This window comes from Peromyscus eremicus, unplaced genomic scaffold (assembly GCF_949786415.1).
Source record: "Peromyscus eremicus unplaced genomic scaffold, PerEre_H2_v1 PerEre#2#unplaced_537, whole genome shotgun sequence".
Classification (NCBI taxonomy): Eukaryota; Metazoa; Chordata; class Mammalia; order Rodentia; family Cricetidae; genus Peromyscus; species Peromyscus eremicus.
Window position 1 is genome coordinate 146,578 of NW_026734773.1, and position 18,313 is coordinate 164,890.

The 18,313-nt window shown below is 41.0% G+C and overlaps 1 protein-coding gene across 1 annotated transcript; it reads right to left on the bottom strand.

Annotated features, from left to right (window-relative positions):
- Positions 1-542: 542 nt before the first annotated feature.
- Positions 543-7,122, bottom strand: LOC131901862 (5-formyltetrahydrofolate cyclo-ligase-like). The gene is given in 6 exon segments (XM_059252924.1): positions 543-574; positions 1,609-1,849; positions 6,651-6,667; positions 6,670-6,696; positions 6,699-6,946; positions 7,052-7,122. Coding segments are annotated over 6 exon segments (636 nt in total).
- Between the last annotated feature and the right edge of the window lie 11,191 nt (positions 7,123-18,313).

Sequence of the window (18,313 nt, forward strand, 5' to 3'; positions counted from 1 at the left end):
CCCCACAATTCAGCTCAATAGTTGAGGAGGGCTGGAGAGGTATATATAAGTCCTTTTCCCTGATCATAGAAAAAACAGAGATGGTCAATGACAACCCAGGTCTGAGTCAGCAAAGCAATTCCGTGTCTAGTCACAGGGATTAATTAGGGGATGACCACCTGGGGCAATGAAAGTTAGGACCAGGGTTTTATTGAGACTGTTAGAAAACCAGATTTGCTCTTTTTTCTGCTGGGAATTCTAGCTGAAAAGGTGATGTCCAAGTCCAAGCTGCTATGGGCCACAGTGCACATGAAGCCATCACAGATACAAAGTCACAATAAAGATAGACTGACACTAATTAGTGTCCTAAGGACACTAATTCAGAGACCTTTAAGGCTGTTCTATATAGTCTTCCATTCTGTACTAATATTATCCCAGTTGTACTTAAGCCAAATTGATTAAGGTTGAATCAGACTATAAATTCTCAGTGGAGGGACTCCAGGCTGATCAAATTGTCTAGGCAGCTCTCACTTTAAATTCAGTAAAGATACAGTCCCTCTGTTTCATTTACCAGCTGGGTTATTATGTTGTAAACCTAAAACAAGAATGCCTTATGCGAAATTTTTGCTTGAAAACTTATCATTGCAACTGAGGGCACACAAGCTTACCCCTTTCTAAACTGAGAAAACAGAGGCAAACCAGGAAGATGAGCAGACCACAAAGGCTACAGCAGAGACAATCTGAGCTCCAATCAGCTCGTCTCAAACACTGTGAAGCTGGATTTATGCTTTAGCACTGAACTTGCCAGAGTCTAAACTGCTGATGCAAGTAACACTGCACACTGAGAATGTGACGTTAGCAGGTAACAAAGAGCGAGCCTGCCTGCTCAGACATTTCTACAAACAGCAGCAGGGATCTCTGCCTCAGGCCACAACTACAAATGACTCTAAAGTATCATTCTCCATTCCACTGCAACTTGGGTTGCAAGTATCATGGGAGCAATGATGCCACCGATGCCACAAACACAGCATGGATAAAGAGCAGAGGATAAAAATAAATAAGCCAGTGTTGGGAATGCACGTTTTCAAGACCCACCCCTGAGCTTCAGTGTTTTCAATCTTCAGTATATTTTTATGTGATGCTTATATTTGATGTATAGTACAAGTTGGGATACTTTATTAGTATAAAATTTCTGTCTCCCAGCTACAGTGTGAATCCTTTCAGGCACAGGACCTTATCTTCCTATACATACAATAGATCTGACATAAAATAGATGAAAATATCTGGTAGAAGCCAGAGAGGAAGTGTATGCCCATGAGCTCAGCACTGGAGAGGCAGGAGTTTGAGAGTTTGAAGCCAGACCCTGTCTTACACACACACACACACACATACACACACACACACACACACACACACACACAGAGAGAGAGAGAGAGAGAGAGAGAGAGAGAGAGAGAGAGAGAGAGAGAGAGAGATTTTTAGAAGAAGGAAAATTCTGATGACATTACCTAAACATTCAAAGACATCAATTCTTGTAAACTAGCCAAGCCTGACCACGCTTAGCATCTAAGATCAGATGATATAGGACACATTTAGGTAAGTATTTTAATGTGAGAAATGATGCCTTACCCATGGATGAGGCCTCCTCCTGAACATCTCCCTCACCAGGCTGATGAATATTCCAGGATGTTTTGGGAAGTGAAGAGATCTCTTTAGGTGACGCTAACCTCACCATGTCCATGGGATTGCTCTGGAATCGGTACCGAGGGATGAAGCAGATTTTGCCTTGTCTGAAAGTGTCCTTGATGATCTCTCCCATGTCAATTTCATCTTGCATGCTCAAAAAGATGGAAATTTTGTGGGCAATCACCTGAGTGGGAAATGATGGCAATTATAATTTTTTAGAATATAGTTTTCATAAACTAGTAACTCCTCTTACCAATTTCTCCCTTTTGTCACAGCCTTCTCCAAGTAAAGTGATACAGTGAGTTAATGCTATGTTTTGATACCTGGCTTTTATTTCCATACTCAAGATTTGCATATTCGATGATCCCTTTACCTTTCTGGTAGGCCTGTTGTCTGTACGGAAACTCATTAAGAAGACACGAAGTGGTAAAGCTGTCTGTCTTCAGAATTCCAGATGTGATCCCAGTTTCCAGTACATGTCAGAGACTTACTAGAGGATTTTTGGTTTATTTTCTCTTTGAAATTTGAATCTCACCAATTTTCCAGTCCTTGGATTGTTTGGCATTTCTCCCATCAATTTTAGCCCTTTAGGCTCAACCAAGACCTAACCTTCCTGACTTCTGCATAACCTTTACTACATTTAGAATGATACACAACTCAGCACTTCAGTCTGTAGGAGGTAAGTCATGAGTCAATCACTGCTTATGTGTCCTAAACCAGTCCACAAGCTCTCACAGAGAACATGCCCTATAACAGTCTCTACCAATGCTATTCCATTCAACTGGGTGTTCAGAAAGTTCATTAAAATGGGGCCAAAGGGCTCCTAATGTAAGAATTTTATTTAGTAGAATCACTTTTTTTTTTTTAATGACAAGCGGTGCTGGTTACCATTCGGAAAGGTCATGAGGCACGAGCCATGACAAAACCCAGTATCAGAGCTTTATTAGGAGTAGGTTGGGGCGGGGAACAAAAGAACCAGGCCTGGAGAAGAAGCATGTGCAGAGAACAGAGAGAGGGAAAGAGAGAGATAGTGGGGGCGGGAGAGAACAGAGCAGAGAGAGGAGGAGGAGTCTGTGTCTGGCTCTTTTAAGGACTCCCGTGAACATGCAGGTGGGCTTATGGAGCTATGCCATACATGCGCTGCGTGACCATGCCCAGCGCACGTAATCACCAATGCACACTGATGACTTAAGACGCAAGACCCCTTGCTTAGCTCCTGAACTGTGCATGTGTGGTCATGCAGCTGGAGCAGCGGCAGAATCCCAACACTCATCAGGCTAAGGGTGCTAAGTTCTGCTCAAAATCCTAGGAACTTACCCAGACTCAGAAGTTGGCCTTAACTCCCTTTTCCTCTCCATTCCTTTTCTGTTCTCTCCTGTCCTCCAAGCTAAGAAGAGAAGGATAATGCAATCGCAGCTTACAAATGTGACTGGCAGAAAGATACGGTAAAGAAAGCCAAGTTACAGGTAATACAAAGGGAAGAGAGAAGTGAAGCAAAGCAAACTAAACCAGGGCCGAGGAAGAGAGTTAACCCCCAGTTTCTGAAAAGCTGTAAAGCTGTTAGAAGACTTGGCGTAAGTGAAGCAAATGGAAAGGGGGAAACCCAGATTTGGAGGAGGCCCAAGGCTTTGACACCACTTACTATATGAGAAAGTACTTTTTAAAATCTCTCTGAAGCAGAGGATAGAAACCCAGGAGCTGAATAAGCAGTAAGGCACACAGCTACAATTCAGTGTGAGACTATGCATATGCATTTGCCTTCCTGCCTTCAGGCCCACTTACATATGCTATTTGTTAAGAAGGGAGGAAAAAAGGAAACCTGTCATAACAATGAAGACAATAAAGCAGAAATTTGATTAATTCCTGTAAGACAGAGGGAGAACAAGACAGTATTTATAGACAAAGCCGCACTAAAACATGGACACAGGAGGCAGGCAGAATCCATTCTTCTCTTAGAATTCTGACCAGTGTCTACAAAAACAGGGGGCATCTTGTAGCTAACACACTTTCATTCATAAACATGTACAGACAACAAGGGCCAGGAATTTCATTCAGTGGTAGGAGGCTTCACTACCACGTACAAGGTTCTCAGTTGATGCCCAATACCCCCAAAGGACATAAATATACATAGCCAATAAAGGATTTTCAACCATTTTGAAAAGCCAAAGTACAAAATAGAAAGATTTCTAAAATGAAAAAAGAAAGGAAAAAATGATTCAGTGCTAAATAGATAATTAAAAAAAAGATTATTTTTAATTTCTAATTAGTTTTCTCAAACAAGCTGAAAACAATAACTGAATCTATATAAAACATCAATAGGTTGCTATAGAAAGGAAGCAGTAAGAAATAATTATTGGAAATTAAAACCACAATTAACAAAATGAAAACAATCTAGGAAGAAATCCTGCATGGGGAGACAAATTAGGAAAAAAATATGAAAAAAAAAAGCGACACAGAAGATCAAACTAAACTTTTTACTATCTAATTAACAAGAATTCCTGAAAGATCCAGAGGAAAACTAGTTACCAAGATGTGGTGGTGTGAATGAGAATGGACACCATAGTCTCATCCATTTGAATGTGTTGTTCTCAGTTGATGAACTATTTAGAAGGATTAGGAGATGTGTACCTCTTGTGGAAGGTGTGTCACTCAGGGTGGGCTGTAGAGGGCACGAAGTCCTTGTGCTCACAGATAAGCACTAGGGAAACCAGGAACATTAAACACTAAGGCTTGTCTCTTCAAAGGAAGAGATGTATCATCTCTTTTCTGCCCAGAAGGCTGGGAGTGGATTTGATTAATAGCCTGGTGACTTCTGAACTATCTCTATGGCCAGACCATACATGGTTCTCCCACATTCTTATGTTTGTCTCAGTCATCCTCCCCAGACCCTTATCTTGAGCGCTGTTTCTCAGCCAGTAGAGCCCATCTTTATGGGAGATGTCACATGTGCTTTACAAACGGGAGCAGAGGAGGTTAATAACCTTTGCACTATCTGTATGACCAACATCACACCAGATCTTCCCCCAGACCTTTAACATGTCACACGTAGTCAATCTTTACAATCTATCTTAATGGGAGAGGACACATGTACCTTGGAAAGAGTTTCAATGTAACCATGTCTTAAGCTTTGTTGTACACACAGGATTGAATTAATTATCACCAGAAAACTTTTTCCCAAAATGTGCTTAAATATGCCTAAAATAAACTGTCCTTTGTTAGCCTCTAGAAGTTTGAACCAACAACAGCCACTGAGTTGTGTTGAGGAAGGCTTCCTTCTTGCTTCACACTGATGACACCCTTCTGGCCTCTATGATCACAGAGATCACTGGAGTGGGCTTTGAGGTTTCAAAATCCCACAGCCCATGACAATCCCAGTCAGTCTCAGTCTCTCTCAGTCTCTCTCATTCTCTCTCTCTCTCTCTCTCTCTCTCTCTCTCTCTCTCTCTCTCTCCCTCTCCCCCTCCCTCGCTCCTTCCCCCACTCCATTTTGTGGATGTAAGCTCTCAGCTACTTCTCCAGCACTATGCCTGCCTGCCTGCCTGCCTCCATGCTTCCCACCATGATTACAGGCTAGTCCTCTGAGTCCTCTGAAACTATAAGCAAGCCCAAATTAAATGCTTCTTTTTATAAGTTGCCTTGGGTATGGTGTCTCTTCACAGCAACAGAAGAGTAACTAAGCCACAAGATATAATACATAAATAAAAAACATCAGTCTCTAGATTGGAAGTCATAGATCTTAAATAGAATGAGAAAAAAATAATCAAAAACTTGAAATCAATTTAGCAGTCAAATGGGAGATGTTGGGTCTAGAGAGATGGTTCAGCAGTTTAAGAGCACTTAATGCTCTTGAAGACAACCTGGATTCAAATTATAGCACCTACAATGGGTGGTGGTAGCGCATGCCTTTAATCATAGTACTCTGGAGGCAGAGGCTGGCTGATCTCTGTGAGTTCAAGGCCAGCCTGGTCTACAAAGGGAGTTCAGGACAGCCAGGACTACACAGAGAAACCCTGTCTTGAAAAACCAAAACCCAAACCAAACAACAACAACAACACAAAACAAAACAAAACAAAACACACCAAAAAAACAAAACAGACAAAAAACAAATTACAGCACCTACATGGGGGCTTACAACCATCCTTAACTATATTTCCAGGGGATCTGGCACCCACTTCTGACCTCCAAAGTCACCAGGTGCACTTGCGAGTGCACACACACACACACACACACACACACTGCACTTACACACATGCAGGCAAAACATTCATACATATGAACTAAAAATAAATAAAGGTTGCCAATCACATTGGTATTTTCTTTAAAAATAATTTAAGGATATAATCTAAAAAAGTTGAGAAGAAAAAGTACATAAGAAAGAAGGCAACGAGTTCCATATACAACCCTAACTCAGAAGCAGAAACCGGACTGTGTAGTTACCTCACAACGTGAAAATTAATCTACCCGTAGATGAACACAGATTATTACAACGACACAATTTAAAACTAGGAAAATAGACCCGAATTCAGTGTTCTAAGTATGGAGAAATAAAATGTAGCCCATTTTTGAACAGCTGTACCACTGAGCCTTATCTCCAGCCCTCCAATTTTTCATTCACCTGCTTCCTCTGCTGGATCTTCTAATCCTTCAGGGGCAACGATCATCTTTTTCATCTCTGTAACCCAATACACAGCAAAAAGGTTTGCTACTAGGTGTTAAACACATGTGAATGAATTAAATTTAAACTGGGAAGTGAGGACGTGGATCGACATTCTCTGCATCTTCTTAAGCTCACAGCAATGCCTTTCCTCACAATGACAGAATAACTACAAACGTGCCCGGGTCCAACCTCCCTTAGAAGCTCTGGGGCTATCCACAGGCTCCGCCCCTTTTCCTAGGAGGCCAGACTGGAGCCAGGAGCATAAGTGCGCCTGCGCAGACGCGCGAGCCGAGCCCAAGCTTCCAGGCGTTTAAATCCGTTCTTGCACCTTCGGAGTGAGGAGTGGGACTGGCGCAGCCGCTCCTCTGCACTTCCGCCCGCAAACGCTGCTTCAGCTCCGCCCACAGGCTAGGCAGGGCGCTGCTTACTGCGACCGCTACCGTCAAGTGGCAAGGACCGCCCAGGCCACGCCCATCACCTTCTGTCGCGGGCGAGGGGCGGAGGGGGCGTGGCCTCTGTAGAGCAGCGGAAGTGCACCGGCCTCTTAGGCATCGGAGCCGGCCCCAGTCTTGTGGCAGCGAAGGGCAGAATGCTGGGGCGTCCTTGGCCTTTCCTGCATGGTAGCTGGGGACAGTGCACCAAGGCCAGTACATTTACCCTCCCTCACAGCCTGCGGAGGTAGCCGTGCTTCTGCAGAAGGTCCAGCGGACTCAGTACTGGTCTAATTACCTTAACGTTGTGCAAGTGCGGGGCTGAAGAGGCATCAGAAGGGCAGAGCGAGCCAGATGCGCGTATGTCATTGCCGGTGGACGCTTGGCTCCTCCTGGCCAAAGGATAGAACATTCTGCTTTACCACCAAGTGCCTTTTTCAGCCAGTTGGCTCATTACTGTTAGACTTGGGGGCCGCTGTTACAGCAAATGGCAGGCCCTTTCTGGAGATGGATGTCCCCTCTCTGGGGAACTTGGGACTCAGTCACCCGGTTCATTACTGTGGAAGAGTTTTACTGCTGTCGGAACCTGCTGTTCAGAGACAGATAATGCCTTCCTCTAGCAGCTGTTTGACTGAATGGAGAGAGGAGATTATAGTAAGTGGATGTATGGAGGGCTGACTCTGATTTATACCACCATCACCCCCATGTTACCATTCAATAGCTGAGGACTGGCTTTTAAAGAGTTAATTTTTCAGAGTTGGGAAGATGGTTTAGTTGGTAAAATGCTTGCCACACAAGCATGAGGAGCCGAGTTCAGATCTCCAGCACCTATGTACAAAGGTATATAGTTCATTTCTGTCAGATCTAAGTGCCTGAAGACAGAACAAGGCAGAAGAGGGAGAACAGAGAAGAAGAGAATTCTTACCATGGACAGTAAAACAAGCAGTGAATTCACTTACATCTGTGGTCTCATCTTTACACTTATAGACCTAACAATTCAGGTCAGTGTGGTCACATAATATCCATTTACCAATACTTGAACGTGAGTGTGGTCTATGGATCAGTGTCCCCTGAAAGCATGCCAAGTATAGAGCATCCTGAGCCATTCCCAGACCTAGGCAGTCCAAATGGTCCTCAGGTGATTTCTGTCTGTATTAATGTTTGAGAATCACAACCACAAATCAATGTATGCAGCAAGTATTAGTCTGCAGAAGAAATTTAAAACTTATCGTGCATGTGGTCCAAGGTTTTATCACCAACACCACACACAAAAAATAAGTTGTACATGTTACTGTTGATAAATTGCTGCTTTTGAATTTTGGAGGCAGGCTTTATCTAGATATCCATGGCTATTTTATGTGGCTTCATATCATGGGCACATCCCTTCAGCAATAAATATGTAGCCTGTCAATATAACTGAGGGGTAAGCCTAGCATACCAAGGCTCTTGGTTTGATTGCCAGTGATGCAAAAATAATAACTTTGCTCAGTTTGGAATGGGAGAAAACATTTTCTTTACTTAATCCCAGTCTTTGACAGAAATACTTTTGTTCCATATGTACATTTTCATCAAGGATATATTTGCACCTGTAAATACATGCAACCTTACGTGTAAAGCTCTTTAGGGTCATGAATCTTCAGAGGGTTCTGTATGTCTTCTCACAGGTAAGGCTTCACGACAGAATCACTGATATCTCCATTTCCCCAATGTTTTCAACCATCTGGAGCTATTATTTCCAGCAGAAATCAAAATCATAGGAAGACTCAATAACAAAACGGTGTCAGACACTAAGGAAAGATATTGTAGTTGACACTGTAGAGTAGCTGAAACAAAAGAAGAGATCAAGTGTTCATATAGAAAAAAGGTTGTTAAAGGTCTTACAGGCTAATGTCTGAACCTTGAAGGTTCTAGGCCATTCTGAGCTACATAGGTCCATAGGAAGACCCTGACTCAAAACCAAACCAAATCAAAGAAATCTCACACAGGATATCTTGAATTGGTGGCACACACCTCTAATCTCAGCGTTCAGAAGAGTGAGGCAGGAGGATTGTGGTACCAGGATCATCCTAAGCTACACAACAGAGACTGTGTCTTAAAACAAACACAGTTTCATGGTTTGAATGTGAAATTCCCCCACCCACAGCCTCACGTGTCTGAACACTTAGTCCCCATCTGGTGGCATTATTTTGGGGTGCTTTGGAACATTTCTAGTGGATCACTGTGGGCAGCAAAGGTCACAGGTGATATCTTGTTCTGATTCGCCTCAATAGGATTTTAAGTAACTTCCCACCTGGTCTTCTTGCTTATTCCTTTTCTCTTCGTTTAAAGGTGGTAAAAAATGAAAGTCCATGCTGTTTAGGAAGCACCATTGCTAGAGTGCTTGTCTTGCATGCACAGAGCCTGGTGGTGATAATGTAGCTGTAATCCTAACCCTCAGCTGTGGAAACAGAAGGATCAGGTGGTAAGGCCTGTACTGACTTGATCCAATATCTCCATTCCCTCAGTTAGGAATCACACCTCAGAGGTAGTGTTGATAACTGAGATCTGTGGTGATATTTTATTTGTGCTGAAATGTGATTTTATTTGTATGTTAATAAATAAAGTTGCCTGGAGATCAGAGGTAAAAGTAAGCCATTAAGCATAAGTCCAGTGGTGGTAGCACATGCCCTTAATCCAATCACATGGCAGGCAGAGTCTCTGTGTGGTCAAGGACACAGCCAAGCGTGGTGACACAAGCCTTCAATTCCAGTACCAACCATAGAGACCTAGAGGTCTGTATAGACAGGCAGTGACGAGGAAGTCATGTGGTTGGGTTTAGAGTCAATGAGAAGGCAGAACAGAAAGGTAATAAAAAGACAAGTCAGATAGGAAGAAACTCTCTCCTCTGGGAAGTGACGTGGTGAGATGGTAAGATAAGGTGATCCTGACTCTCTGGTCTCTTTAGCTATTTATCTCTGTATTTGGCTCTGTGTTTCTTATTTACTAAGACTGTTTAGAATTTCGTCTACAGAGATCCCTTGTAAAGATGTGCCTGGCCTTGGAAAAAGGGGCTCTGTCTTTATGGACTCTATTAATAGTCTGAATGGAAATGTAATGCAAGCGATCTAGACCAAAATAGAGGATTTCTATATTGCCATCATACTTGACCTAAACATTGGAAGATGGTCTAACAAAAGACAGTTTTGTCACACACAAAAAAAATCAAGTTTAAAAATGACTTGATATTCATTCACTTAACTGTCTTTGTTCAAACCACTCCAGTTTCCTGCTGTAGGAGCAGAAAGAGAAGTGATCCTTCCTGACTGCTAGAAAGGCAGACTGATCATATGGAGTCTAACTATTGATTATGACTTGACTCAGGGTAAGTGAATTCTACCTTTTGTATCTTGCCTAGGGAGAAAATGGAATGGGGGGAGAAAAGAAGGCAAGAGAAGGTCAGAGAGAAAAATGATTTGAGTCCTTCCTTTTTAGGGTATCATTTCTGACCCCAGCACTGCATATCTGACTGTCCTATCCATGAAGCCCAAATGAAAGGCCAGAGAGTGCAGGTTGAGGTGAGAGCATCAGTGAGAAACTGTAAGCAGCCAGGGACTCTGAGATATAGAAAGTGTGGACTCAGGAAAGAGTTAGGGGGCAGATTTTAGCCCCCATATGGTTTAGCCTAGTGACACAGAATGTCATGGATAATAGGCACACCCTTATGGAAGAGTCTCTACCTCCAGGTCATCATCAGACCTTACTTCAGTACCTGTCCCTGTGTGGAGTATTGTTGGAGTTCCAGGTGGACTCGAAAACTTAAAACATGAAACACATCCAGGAACAAATATCAGTAATTTATTCCTTCAAGTGGGAACAAAACATCTGCAACTCTGGAAAGTCAAGTCCTGTGGTCTGAGTGGTTTGCAAGTGGACGTACTAAGTGCTGGTCACCATTGTCACAGGAGCCCTTGTCTCTCCGGTCAGTAGTGTTGCTTGAGGAGAGAAAGAGCATCCCAGATCTGCCCTGTCATTTCCAGAAAGGTCAGCGAGCTAGATTTGGGTTCAGACTTCTTCATGACGCCATCTTCCTATGAGAAGAAAGTGCAGATTTAAGACTCAGTGAGATAATCCTCTCTATTCTCTCACCATGAGTAGTCATTTTATTCTCAGCATTGTTCTCTACTCCAAAGCTAAATCCCTTTAGAAACGCCACCCAATAGAAATACAGCTGAGCTACATATGTTAGTTCCAAGGGATCGTGCTGCCCTATATTAAGAAGTGTCTTTGTCAGTCTTCTATTGCTGTGAAGAGACACCATGACCAAGGTAGTTCTTAATTTAACTGGGGGCTAGCTTATAGGTTCAGAGGCTTAGTCCATTATCATCATGGCAGGAAGCATGGTGGCATGCAGGCAGGTAAGAACTAAGATGGCATGCAGTAGATGCTAAGAGCTACATTCTGATCTGATCCACAAGCAGAGAGAGAGAGAGACTCTGGGGTTGGCATGACATACTTTCTTCAACAAGGCCATACCTCCTAATCCTTTTAATCGTTTCAGAGAGTGCCACTCCCTGATGACTAAGCCTATGGAGTCATTCTTATTCAAACCACCACCAGAAGTAAAAAAGTAAAAAGAATTTGAAAACTTATCTAATTCAATGTGTATTTAGTATATGAGTATTCTTTCAGAATGTAGACAGTATGGAGTCATTATTGAGATGTTATATTCTGTTTTGCCTACCAGACCTTCAAAATCCAAAGACTAGTACTTTCATCTTCATTCAAACTAGCTCACTGCCCGTAAGCTCCAGGGAAAGGAATTCTCCAGTTTTTTGTTTTGTTTTGTTTTCCTCTTTTTTTCTTTCAGTTGCCTAGCACTGAAAATTAAATTTATATTTATAAATTGTATTATACTGAGAATTATTGTTATTATTTGTTTGTTTGTTTTTCGAGACAGGGTTTCTAACAGCTATGGCTGCCCTAGAACTTGCTTTCTAGACCAGGCTGGCCTTAAATTCACAGAGATCCACCTGCCTCTGCCTCCCAAGTGCTGAAATTAAAGTACCACTGCCTGGCTGTACTGAGAATTATAAGAACTCATAGTAAATCCAAATTCAACCAATGTACTTGAGTCTAAGAAAATATTGATTATTTCCACTACAATTATTTTTGAGGCTGGACTTTTTTTTTTTTTTAATTAGGAAAATCCAGGCTGGTAGAAATGCCTGTCTAGGACATTGAATTCCTAGATTCAAGCCCCAGAACACACACACACACACACACACACACACACACACACACACACGCACACGCACACGCACATGCACACACACACACGCACATGCACACGCACGTGCCAAAAAAACAAACAAACTGTAGCACACTGTAACAATATTTTAACAACTTGAAATCTATAATTATATTACATTTTCATTGGAAATTACTTCTATCTGCATGCTAACTCTTATGTTATCTAATGAGGATACTGAGAATTAGGGGGAAAAGATACCTAAGATAATACAACTCACGGTGTGTATTGGCATACACCATGTTCTCAATACTTAGAAGGTGAAGACGGGGATTACTGTAAGCAAGCCTCAACTACACAGTGAGTTCCAAGCCAGCCTGGGCTACACAGCAAGATGCTGTGCCAGAAATAAATAAATAAATAAAAGATAATATAATTTTTTGCCTGGACCTGGGTTGGGATGCAAACTTTAAACTCCTTTTTACTCCATATATTTCAAAACAAGCACAAAAAAAGACTATAAAATTGTTCAAAACGTTTATTTCATTTATTGTTATTTATTTATTTATTTATTTATTTATTTATTTATTTATTTATACTCATTTTATTTTCTAGAACTTACCAAGTAGCCAGAAATGCCCTTGAACTTTTGAATCTTCTGTCTCTACCTCCTGGCCCTGGGATTAGAGCCATACCCCATCATGCCTGGTTCAGGCAGTGCTGGGGATAGACACTAGGACCTTGTGCATGCTAAGCAAGCACCCTACCGACTGAGCTATGTCCCCAGACTGTGCTTGCATGCTCTCTGTACTACCACCCCTGATATTTTTGATATTCATCAAGTAAACATTTGCTCTGCATCTTGTAGGTTCCAGCATTACAATGTCTCCAAATGTGTATGCCATAATAGGACTAATCCAGAAAATGGGAATCAGGTTTAGCTTCTCAAGAGTCAGAAGACTTTGGAAATCTCTGCAGATCTTGAAATTAGTAGTTGTGGAATCATCAGCAAACCAGGCAGCCACTAGTCAGGGGAAAATGTCTTCATGTGGTGTGCAGAGTCAGCTGTGAGGCAGGTAGGCAGATAGGTACAGTGATAGCCTCTAAAATGATCCTTTATTAACAGAACAACTAGTCATTTCTGGGCAGTTAGCATGCTAACTTGTTACATATTTTCAACTTCTAAGGCAAAGAAAGTAAAAGAAAAAGCTACATGAAGGTATGAAATAGTCATAAATCTATAAAAAACTAAAATTAAAGGAACCACAAACCAGGAAAATATATTTACCAGGAAAGAGTTCATTCCAATGTAAGAAAAAATAATCAGACCTTAATAGCTAAAAAGAGAAGTTCGCTGAGACATAAATCACTAATAATATATAGGACAACACTTTACATTACCATCAGTTAAAGGGCTTTACATTATAATACAATCATAGTTTTTTATACCTATAAAAATACTTTTTCAAGCAGATTCTTTCAAAACTATTTCTTTCAAAACTGTATGGTGCAATTTGAATCTTAAGGCTAATATATGAAAATAAGTATACAAATAAGGATTCATTATCACATCAGTAATGTGGTAATAAACAAGAAATGCCAAGGTCTGATTATTTCTGGGAGTAGTGAAAATCTGCTAAATTGGGCTTCTCTGGTTTTGAGAAAGGCTAAAGGGTAAAATAATATACCAAGCTGGCATGTTTTGTTTATATCTTCCAAAATTCATGTTGAATCTAAGATTGTATTTTGATAATATTAAGAGTTGGAGTCTTTAAGAAGAGGATAAAGGGAAATGAGCAATGTCTTTTTTTCTGTTAGGACATGACCTCACGTGCCTCACAGCTGACTCTGCAAACCACATGCAGACACTATCCCCTGACTGGTGGCTGCCTGGTTTGCTGATGATTCCACATGGGAGCATCCCCTCCATGACTACTAGATCGAGACTATTACTCAAGAGGCGGATTTGTTATCAAAAGATGTGCTCAGTCCTCTAGTCATCTTTCCTCCCTTCCCTCCCTCCATCCCTGCCTTCCTACCTCACTTCCTGCAGCAAGAAGACTCTTACCAGATGCAGCCCTTCAGTGCTGGTGCCCTTAGATGCCGGCCCTCTCAGACTCCCTTAGCAGCTTCTTTTCTATTATCATTTTCCATGTGATATTCTATTATAGCATTACAAAGCGGGCTGACACATACTGTGCCAATAACCCAAAGAAAATTAAAAGTTCTGATTTTTTTTTAAAGATATAAGTGGATACCACAGTCACCCCTCTAGAGATTCATTCGAGAGCTGTTTTGGTAGTTGGGCTATAGCTTGATGGTGGAGCATGTGCTTAGCATTTACAGGGCTTGGCTATTTATACCTTTGGAAATGTCTTTACTGAGGTGAATGGTTACTCAGTCATCTATACGTATCTGTATATCCACTCTGCTGATTTGCTTTGTCACCAAATTAACCCACGCCATTAGAGTAAGAGAAAAGAAGGCGGGAGGGAGGAAGGGGAGGAGAAGAGGAGAGGACCTCTTAGCTTAACTCTTCTTATTCTAGCTACTTGGAAGGGACCTATTCAGTGTATCCCCACTTCTAAAAGGGGTTTCTTTTTGTATTTAGAGTAGTTTTAAAAACTATAAACTTCTTGGAATTTCCCATGTGATCCCCATACTTGCATAATTCTATTTACATACTCACAAAGTTCTTTTATCAGAAAGCTTTCTGGTTCTTTGCATATAGGTATTATTGTCTCCATTTTTATTGTTTATGCTATATTATTGCATGACATAATACAATTATTATTACATTATGCTATATTGTGTTGTTATACATATTACATAGGAAACATGAATCTTGGAGTGCTTTCTAGTAACTTAACCTAAGTCATGCCTCTAATAAGCAGGGAAATTCAGAGTTCAGGCCTCAGATGTCAGTGTCGGTTCCTGAGATCTGTAGCTGTGTGTCAGGTACCTTGTGTGCAATAGGCCCTATGCTAATTATGAAGGATACAGAGATGCATATAGTAGATACAGTCCCTTTTTGTGGGACTAATGACCAAGTATTCTTCTTTACTCCAAAGCCTGGACACAGAAAAGTCTTTCATTAAAGAGTATGGAAGTAGGAAAGTCACGTTAATCAAACCAAAGTGTGATTTCCAAGGGGTGAGACATTGAGTTTCATCTTAAGCACATCCTTGATTTTTCAGATAGGGTCCTACTGTATCGCCTACACTGGTTTTGAAATTCTCCTGTGCTCAAGCAATGTTTCTCTAGCCTTTGCCTCTATGTAGCTGAGACTACAGACACTAGCTACTGAAATGTGCTCTATTGGCTTTAGGAACTATCTTTTCCTCCCAAATGCTCATGATAGCTGAAAAAAATCACATTAAATCTTCTGCCAGGCATTTATGAGTCCAACTCTGCACTTCAGACTGATAGAGGGAACTTCTCTAAATCATATCTTGATCCAAACCTTCCCGTAAAGTTTCAGGCGTATTTCAAATGTAACAAGACCATAGCTTGCATGTTTATGATCATTTTAGAGTTTTCTCTTTCAGAAAAGTAAAAGGGAAAAATTGTAAAATTCCTATTTCCCCTTTCTACTGGGTCCCCTGTCTGCTAGCAAAGACATGAGCATTTTCTATAAAATGAATCATTCTACAAAAGAAAATTCATTCTGTCAATGGTACTGTGAAAAAAAACCAAGCAAACAAAAAAGAGTTTGCGATGCCTGTGTGTATTGGCTCACTATAGCACTATTAGCCATCAGCAGAATAAGTGATTTCTGTTGGCTGGAAGACGGTATTGAGATGGCTTTACAATGATCTTAAAGAGCACTTCTGATATATCTACAGCATAAGCTCCCAGGTATAAAAGAAGAGATCTGAGAACTTACATAGAAACTTTATGAAGGGTGAAGGTGTGGGGGAGGGGGAAGTTGTGTGTGTTGCATGAGATGTACTTTTATATCTCCATCAGGACAAGTTTTCCTACTGTGTACATGCTAATATCTCTATGATTCCCAGGCAAATGCATTTCTAGAAATTCTAACAGACCATTTCATACCCTTCATTCAATTTTAATTCTAAGAATTCACACAATATATTATATTAACATGTATTTAAGTAACACATATTCTGTCTTCCACGTATTGTGCTAGACGATGGCAACATAGAGTAAACCTATAGAGCTTGTAAGACTATTCTCTACAGGCTCATTTGTGGCCTCTGTGCTAGAAGGCATCTGCCTTTACTTATTCTGTAACTGTTTTTTTTTTAACCCAGTACTTAAAATAGTATGTTAAAGAACACTTTAGGGACTGGGGAAGTAGATCAATTGTGGAGCTCCTGTGTTGCATGAACAAGGCCTCTAATTCAGTCCATAGCACCATAAATAAACAAAAATTAAAAGAGTTCTTTTTAAAAAAAGATTTATTTATTTATTATATATACAAAAGAGAGTGCCAGATCTCATTACAGATGGTTGTGAGCCACCATGTGGGTGCTAAGAATTGAACTCAGGACCTCTGGAAGAGCAGTCGGTGCTCTTAACCTCTGAGCCATCTCTCCAGCCCCCAATTTTTTTTTTTTTTTTTTTGGTTTTTCGAGACAGGGTTTCTCTGAGTAGCTTTGGAGCCTTTTCCTGGAACTCATTTGGTAGCCCAGGCTGGCCTTGAACTCACAGAGATCCGCCTGGCTCTGCCTCCCGAGTGCTGGAATTAAAAGCGTACGCCACCACCGACCGGCTAAAAGAGTTCTTAATATGTTCTGTTGAATGCACATGCTATCGAAGAGCTGTTTATTTGCACACAGTGCAGCAGAGATTTTTCTGAGTCCTTCCCACATCCAACCAGGAGAAACATAACCAAACATCTGGCATGTTTCACCTAGAGCCAAATCCAGCCACATTAGGAGGAAGAGCTACAGGTAGTTGAAAGCAATCGAAAAGGAGGACTGCTTTACAGTGTGACATAGCCCTGAGCAAGCAGACTCATCAAAGCAGAAGTGGAACAAAGTCTGTGTTCAATACAGTCAATTGCATCAAACTCCAAACACTTGTAATTGTTGAAGACATATATAGCTTTAGAAGATAATCAACAAACTAAGAGAAATCTGCCACATATAAAAATAACTTGAATTCAGGTTGTTCGAGGAATTCTTTTGTAAATAAACAATTGGAAACCAGGCAAAAGAAACAAGGGGGCACTTCTTTCAGTAAGAATTAGTCAATGAGCATGAACTTGAGCTCAGCATTAAGAGAACTGTAACTATACTTGTAACCAAGGGCAAAATTAATTAACATAAGATACTAAGTGTATGTATTAACAAAGTGGAGAAATTGTAATAGATTACTAGGACCTCTTTGTACCAAGGAAATGTTGGCTACTCTAACATGCTGCTGACAAGATTATAATTTGGTAGAACCACTATGGAGCAGAAAAATCTAGTAATTTCAAAATGGATAGAAACCATGAGCAAATAACTCTATGACCAAATATCCACCCTAGAAAACCCCTATACACAGGAGAGGATTCATATTGGTATATTCAAAGAAACATTGCTTATGACAGAAAACTCTGGAAATAACCCAAAATAAACAGCTCTTTGACAGGATGTGCATTCAGCAGAACATAGTAAGAACTCTTTTAATTTTTGTTTATTTATGGTGCTAGGGATTGAATTAGGGGCCTTGTTTTGCAACACAGGAGCTCCACAATTGATCTACTCCCTTAGTCCCTAAAGTATTCTTTAAAATACTATTTTAAGTACTGGGTTGAAAAAAAAACAGTTACAGAATAAGTCTATGTACTATTTGGGGTGGACAGATTAAACAGACCTTCATATGACCAGATCTGGCCTTCTACTGACTTGCTGTGTAGTTGAAGATGACCCTCAACTTTTGGTCCTCTTATCTTTTGTTCCTGAGTTCTGGAATTACAGATGTGCACTGCCATGTCTAGCCCAGATACTAATTTGTAGAGTATTTTTCAGAAAGACTACCATGAGGCCAAGGGTACAGTGCAGTGATAGAGCATGGGTTCAGATTGTGTTAGGCTCTAGGTTTGATTCCTGGTGACAAAGGGCTGAGTGGGCGTCTTTCTAGCCAGGCAAGGTACTGTACATCCAGAGTCCCAGATCTGTGGAAGGCTGAGGGTGGAAGCATCACTATTCTCTGGAAGTTGGAGGCAAGCCTGGGCAAAATGGTGAAATCTCTCCTCCAAACGGGGATGGGAGATTCTATAAGTATTTTCTTTGGGTGTGTTCAATAAATATGCTTTGTACATAAAAAAGCAAATTTTTATATTTGAATATCCTTTAAAAGGGTTCCTTCCAGTGAGGCAGT